Raw genomic sequence first — 7,330 nt, 5'->3', positions numbered from 1 at the left:
GCAGTCTTCTACCAAATAATGTCCTATGTATATTTACCATCAGAAGAAGTTCCCTTATTTCTTTCTAAGACAACCTTGCATGTCTTTTTAAAGCTTATTTTTATGCTTTTTTTTTTTTTTTGTATAATGGCACAGTATTTAGTTTTCGTTTTAGCTTTTTGTGTATTTCAACATAAAGATACTTATTCAACTTAGCATGAAGAAAGCAGTCAGTTCTGTCTGCAGGTACACGATGGATGATGCTGACGCTGAATTCAGGATGGGTTAATTGATGTGCGTGTGCAGTGTTTCCCTGTGGGCGCCCTCGCCACGCCCAGAGGCATAGAAATGAATTCTGGGCTCTCTCAAAGAATATTGCTTCTGGCATGTCATATCTTTTAAAAAATAAAGCTCTGGGGCTCTCAAAGTGCCAGAAGTGACATTGCTCCTCAGGCCTGCCAACCACAAGGTCCATCAGGATTTAGCCACTGCCATGTCTTTGCTGTGACCTTCTCAGGAATCCGCAGACTCCATCTCCTCGTGCCACCCTCCTTGAGGCTCCTTGAGGCCAGGCGTCTGGCCTCCACTGTTTGTTATTCCTCCATTGTCTTGTGAAAGTGATATCCACAGTGATGAAATCTGCATTTGTTGTCACAGATTTTTTTTAGTTTTTTGTGTTTGTTTGTTTGTTTGTTTGCTTTTTTTTTTTTTTTTTTTTTTTTTACATCAGTTATGTTTAACATGTGACATTGACAACAGCACAGACTTAAAGGATAGCAGGTAACTGAATCTTCTGCATGGAGTGATATGCCAAATGACTTTCGACCATTTCATTTTCCTCGCAGCTGAATTCTGTCCAAATCCAGTCAGAAGTCATTACGATGGATACACCAACTCTAGTGTTTTATTTTAACTGCCAGTTTGGTGTAGAGAAAACATGACTGCAGACAGGGTTGACGGACACAAACTGTGGGTACTTTACATTTGCAGGTGTATATGTAGCTTTGTGTTGATACTCATGAAATGTGTCTCTTCTGTGTGCTTCTCCCCCTTCGCAGAGGTTGCTCTTACGGTGGTTTCCCAGACAGGTAGGAAATCAATGCGGCGATGGCGCAGATGTACGTTATGATTCCAAAGACAATGGAGAGCACAGAGAGCCACAGAGCCTGGCGAGACGCTGCGTTAGCCCCTTGAAAATCCCCCTGAGCTGATGCCTTGTTGGTCTGAGAAACAGAGGTGAGAGGAGGGTGAGATAAGGATTAGAGGGGTGGGGGAGGTGGTGGTGGTGGTGGTGGTGGTGTCATCATTTGTCAATGTCCTCCCTTGCCTACACTTTCCTCTTCCACTCATTCCAATTACACTCTAAGCCCATATAATCTGCCATCTCTGAATCATACACGCCGTCCCTGCCTCATTTGTCAACGTCTCCTTCCTTCCTCTCTCACTCTAGTTCTTGTCTTTGTCTCTGACCCCTGCTTTAGGTAGCCCTCACCAATATTGGAAATCTATCACCTTGGGACTTCCTGTTATGACTCTAATTAAACCTTAATGAAGGCTATTGATCTGATCAAAAGGCCTGTGCAGCTCTCTGGCTGTTAGCTTTGGAAAAGTGTTAATGGAATTTTTTTTCCCTGCACTGCTGGAATGATGCCTTCATAAATTACGGGCCTCTGGTGACTAGAGATAGAGGCGTTGGGTATTTTTTTCCCCCCACTGTCATTGGTAATAGTGAATGATGAGATGCCGTGACGACGTCGCCTCCTGCCTGGTCTTCCTCTAGGATTCCCTTGGAAGAGACTGCTTATTTCAGTGGTGTAATTAACAATTTCACGTGTGCTGCTGGATCCTGGCTGGCTTTATTTCTCTGTATCTGTGGCTCGTCAGCCTTTGTAGAAATGGGACAGTCTCAATTAACGAAGAAGAAAGAAAGCTGTTGATGACTAGCGGTAATACACTTGCGATGAAAAAGCTGTGGACATAATTTTTTGAGTCATGGTCTGTTTGCTTGATAAAAAATGGGAAACTGAAAACATCCCAAGTGAGTGTAAACAATTAATCCATCGGGATTCTAATATGAAGTAACTGTACAACACCGCGCAACACATCTTCATACACTCCTATTGATTGTGCAGTTCTACACTGTTTGTGTCACTGTTTATGTGGCATCATCCTGTAAACCCAGGTGTAAATCTAGGGGCCCGCCTGTTGAAACTCCAAAGCAATTCCATAATGTCCACACTTGTTAGACTACACACATTGTGGAGGGTAAGGCGTCACCCCTGGCTGTGGACTGTGCTGCCAGGTTATATCTCATCAGCTCAGGGCTGAGAGTGTGTGTGTGTGTGTGTGTGTGTGTGTGTGTGTGTGTGTGTGTGTGTGCGTGTGTGTGTGTGTGTGCGTTAACCTTCTGTGAAAGGTAGAAGGCAGCGATGCCCAGGGGCCAGAAGCAGCAGAGCATGGAGAAAAAGGCCAGACCCAGGTAGTCCTGAGGGATCATCAGAGGGAAGTTGCTATCGCTGTCTGTGTCGCTGAAGTCATCAATGGATGAGTCCTGGGATTCAAACAGATGGAAGTTAGAGGGTCTGCTAAAACACCTTCAAAGGTTCATGCTGATTCTTTTTTCTGTCTTTTTTTTTTTTTTTTGCTTTTGTCTGCTGAGGTTTTGAAATGCACACCTACATTTGAAAGATCGCCTGCATTTTTCTTCGGGATTTCTGCCAATGCAAATTAAGATGAATCAAATCTAATTTTACAACACCCAGAAATGACACTGTAAAAAAAACTCAGCGATCACATCTCTGTGCAACAACTCTCCAACTAAACATTGCTTTCATCAATCTGGAAAATCTGCAATTTCCGTTTTTCATTGGGAATATTTTTCTAATGCAAAGCAGCATTTGAAATATTTTTCCTGAATGTTGGATGAGTAATTTTCAAATGCTGTGAGCAATTGTGGCAGCCCCCTGATCTCTGGTGTATCAAAAGACCGTGTGTTTATGTTATTTTAAATGATACGGCGGCAGATGTTTCAAATCAGGGAAAGTAAGATCAAAACTAAAGATGCCACTAAATCATACGCAAGAAATATGCTTGTGGTAACTTGAGCGAATGTCCCTTTAACACCAATTTAAAAGTAGACAGTGAATATGAATAATTGAAACGTTGCAATACACAAACAAACAAAGAAATATGTCGCCTGATTTAATTATTTTTTTCACATTGTGTCCACGTTGTGCCCAACAACTACGAAAATTTGCTCGTGCCTGAGGTGATGTGACTGAATGAGATTAGTCAGGATGTGCAGTGGCTGTTCTGACCACAGGTGATTCATGACTCACACATCTTTTTGAAACCGCCACATATTCAGTCTGACTTCCTCTCTCACGCTGACCATGTCATTTTTTTTTTTCCCCCAAGAAATGATTGTGTAGTTCCTGAAGACGCTCCTAACATGTAACATCTGAGGAAATGCTTCACGTAGACTTTTTTTTTTTTTTTTTATCAGCAAATTTTCAACGGCACAGTATTTTAAATGTTAGTTTTTGCGGTTATTTTAATGTCATCGCTCTCTACGTGTGCCTGCTTTGATCAGTCCTGTCTAGAATTTCCTTTTTTTCAGGATTGATTTGCAGAGCGTTTTTAAGACATACAGCTGATATAAACATATATAAACTGTGTTTATATGTGACGTCACTCTGAGATCATCTCTCTTTCTGTCATGGCAGCATATAGCAGTCCTTAGCTCCTCAGTGGAAGGTCATCATTGTGTCAGTTTGATTTGGAGCGAAACAAAACAGTAAAAGAGATGTTGTGTTGTACCTCTTTGAGGTCGTGACAAGGTTTTATTCCCACAGGCCTGTGCCTTTGCATCACCACATGACTACCAGCATTCAGAATGAGCTTGAAAAAAACAAAACAAACAAAAAAAACAAAAAACAAAAAAAAACAGGCTCTGTTCTTTTGTCCTTGTGGAACGGACTCTCAAACCTAAACTTTGCAGCAGCCAATTGCTGTGGTTTTAATGGCGTGGAATCCCACCGTTGGTCCATTTGATCTAGCTTTTAATCAAAGTAATAATGGTAAAACGGCCTTCAGCTTATCAGGTTGCAGCAGGTAGCTGAAAGTTTCATTTACTTCAACCTTGCTTGGAGACTTTTCATAATCGTCTAAATTACCAGCAGCTACTTATTTGAGATGCTTACGGTGTATACCTTCTCATGTTGACTCAAAAAACATCACACGGCCACTGTAAACGCTTTAAAGCTAATTTACATTTCACTCCGGGGTGGGTGTTGCTCAGTGATCTATGAAATAGAACTGGCATCCTCCACAGCTACTGTAGTGTCATTACCTGTTCCACAGCAGGAGAGCAGCTTTATATAATCTGGCTTTTTGACAGTAAGCATTCAGTGGCTGCCTGCCCTGAAATGCACCACTCATACATCTATTTTAAGTTCCTCTTTCATTCCCAGAATCTGTACTGAGAATACAGTATGGTTCTCGGCGCAAGAAAGTGAAGCGCGGCAGAAGTAAGCCTGTCGGATGTGATATTTATTTTTGATAGCAGTGAAACCTCAAATTAATCAATTAAACTTAAATGTCAACAATGCAAGTGCTTTTCTAATGGATCGCTTGATGAAATCATTTGTCAAGCAACAACACCAACCATCTTTGATTAGTTTGATATCATTTTAAACTAAATTAAATTAATGTACTGATAATAGTAATGGTGAAAACAATAAAACTCATATCCATAATTAATGGTGTTGGCAATAATAATATAAAATAACTAATAACAATAATAATGTAAATGTGAAACCAAGATCAGATCTGGATCTTGTTGCTCCTTAATCTGAGATTTACACTATTTGTTAAAGGTGTTTCTCCTTCAGCATGTGTTGGGAAGAAATGAGTTGTGCCACTTTCATCTAACTACAGTTATTTTGCTGTCAATTGGATACTTGGATTCCCACATTTGAAAATGAACGTTTCATCCTATCAAATCTTACGTCAGAGTCAGGAAGAAGGTCATCCTCATCATCCATGCTGTAGGACACGCTGTGGAAGTCCTGCGTCTCCGCCAGCAGCTTCCTTTCCAATGTGGAGCCAGGTCGAATGTCCACAAAGGTGGTCTCTAGGTAGTCTTTGCTGAGCATGGGGTCCGTGTGGCCCCAGATGGGGGCCGGTGGGTAAAAGGACTCCAGTGTGCGAGGCAAGGAGCAAGGGTCCAGTAGCTGCTGCTGCTGGAGCTCGGGAGGATGTCCACAATAGCTCCTCCATGCTAAGGGTGGGTAAGCCCTGTCCTCTTCACACTTCACCAAGATGCTCTTGAAAAGTCCATTGGGTGCCTGCGCAGTCCCGGGTCCCAGTCCTGGCCCTGATGCCCGGCTGTTGTTGGGCTTTTCTCCCAGAAGAGGGTGCTCCAGCTCATCCAGATTCTCCATCCCTCTCTTTTGATACAAACCACACAAGAGGCCAACACATCAACGACAAAATGTAATCTGCAAATCGGTCTGCAGTGCGTCTCCCTGAAGAGCGTCCGATGGGCTTATGCAAAGACAGCTGCTCTGCTGGTTTTAGTGTTTCACTGATAATCCATCTTTAATCCTATTTTTTAATTTTTGCCTTATCATAGGCCTTGATCCAAAGGCCAACAACACATGTCAGGTTTATAATAGCGTGAAATGTCACCAGTGTACCAGTGACGACTGGATGCTGTATGCTACAAAATGAATCTATCTTCCCTCACATGTCATAAGCTATTTGTTTCAGGGCTTGATGGCTCAGAGTTTTGCCCGTGTCTTTCATTTCACATGATTGAATGTGTCAGTGTTCATGAATATGCTAATGCCAGCTACTTTCTCTCTCATACAATATGAAAATGTCAGTTCTGATGATGGAAGTCCTTGACTAGCCCCAGACAGACCGATGAAAACAGTGGGCGATTGGACTTCAGTGTGATTGCCCCCAGGAACTCATGGAAAATGTCTCTCGTAATAAAATATGAAGTCTTGATGTAAGCACAGCATAGCTTTAACAGCTTTGGATGTCACTCTTTCTCCTCAACAACTGTAGATGGACATGAGCAATGGCATGTGTGCTGATGACTGATTGTACAGAGAGTAACAGAAAATAGCCCGTTTGTCCCTTTTTTTTTTTTTTTTTTTTTGAAAAAAGTGGGCTGATGCTGCTTTCAAAAACAGGCTGAAGGCAGTGGCCCCTCACATAGCTGGACTAATGCACTGTGGGCTGTTTTGTGACTTGAACACGCACAACCTCCAGCATCAGTCGAACCAGTGGCGCAATGAACGGATTGGGGCCCTGTTTGAGGGCAGTTAATCTGTAAAAGCAGTGAGGCTCCAGAAATAGAATCCAATGTTGCACATTCGCAGGTCAGCAGGCCTGTTCCTCTGTTGTTGCAGCAGGAAGCGATAATGAAGAAATCAAAGTTGTCTGGTTTTGATTTATGGTTGTGGATTTGCTGCCTGCTGTAGCGGAGCTCCTTCGGGACATGTAATTTTAATGCCTCCTGTCCACCTTAAGAGGGTTTCGCTCGGGACAGACGAGGAGTTGGCCAGTTTGCTCTGCAGTTCTCCACAAGGAGGACAAGGTCTGTTAAAAAGAAGAACAAGGTCACACAAATTATTTAGACTGAAGTTTAGCACAGAATCCTGTGGGTTGTGTGCTTTTAAGGCTCTGATTGGACACACTTGGGTTTATGGCTAACCTAAACACTCTTGTCAGACTGAAGAAATCAGCATAAATTCCATTGGAGTGACCGTCTGGTCAACCAATCAGATACAACCTTTATCATGGCCTGGCTGTCCTCGGGACCAGCTGTCCTTTGAGTCAGCACAGCTCTTCAGGTGCTGACAAGTCAGCGACTGAATAAATTGCCTTTAAAACAGACTTACAACAGGGACGGTAGCTTTCACAAGATAGAAACGGAAAAAGCTTTTTTTTTTTATTTTTTTATTTATTGGCTCATCTGTTATATTTCCACCGCTGACTGAGGAAATTCTGAGAGTGATGCCAGCCATATCAATCCCCATGTATATACATTTCCAATATTAATAAGTTGACAACATTTGATGCACACATTTTGTGTTTGAGTGCTGCATCTTGAATTGTATGGTCTCCTGTAGGTTTTGCTCAAAGACACATTGTGACATTGTGATTTGCTCTTTACCTTCATATGAATTGCTAACGCTAACCTTAGCCGTAAATATAATGTAAACCCAGAAATCAACTATTTCCCAGCTGTCAGCCTTTTGAACACACAATGCAACTGCATCAATAGAGTCTCTGCGCTATCATTAATGCAGTAATGCTAGTGTGCTGCCAGTGTCTG

General features: G+C 42.2%; 1 protein-coding gene across 1 annotated transcript; it reads right to left on the bottom strand.

The window, feature by feature from the left end:
- Positions 1-767: 767 nt before the first annotated feature.
- On the bottom strand, positions 768-5,423 carry tmem91 (transmembrane protein 91). The gene is made up of 3 exons (XM_029518383.1): positions 4,989-5,423; positions 2,384-2,530; positions 768-1,202 (listed from the first exon to the last, which is right to left on the bottom strand). The coding sequence occupies exons 1-3, from the start codon at positions 5,421-5,423 to the stop codon at positions 1,047-1,049; spliced, it is 738 nt and encodes a 245-aa protein (XP_029374243.1). The 3' UTR covers positions 768-1,046.
- Between the last annotated feature and the right edge of the window lie 1,907 nt (positions 5,424-7,330).

Source organism: Echeneis naucrates, chromosome 13 (assembly GCF_900963305.1).
Source record: "Echeneis naucrates chromosome 13, fEcheNa1.1, whole genome shotgun sequence".
Taxonomy (NCBI): Eukaryota; Metazoa; Chordata; class Actinopteri; order Carangiformes; family Echeneidae; genus Echeneis; species Echeneis naucrates.
Note: the sequence above shows the minus strand (reverse complement) of the source record. Positions and strands in the feature narration are given on the sequence as shown.

What these genes read in the sequence shown, in the direction of transcription:
- tmem91 (XM_029518383.1), bottom strand. Translation starts at nt 5,423, where the DNA reads ATGGAGAATCTGGATGAGCTGGAGCACCCTCTTCTGGGAGAAAAGCCC. An exon ending in ACCTTCTTCCTGACTCTGAC is followed by an intron (nt 2,531 to 4,988) that starts GTAAGATTTGAT and finishes TTTGAATCCCAG; the next exon opens with GACTCATCCATTGATGACTT. An exon ending in CCTTCTACCTTTCACAGAAG is followed by an intron (nt 1,203 to 2,383) that starts GTTAACGCACAC and finishes TCTGTTTCTCAG; the next exon opens with ACCAACAAGGCATCAGCTCA.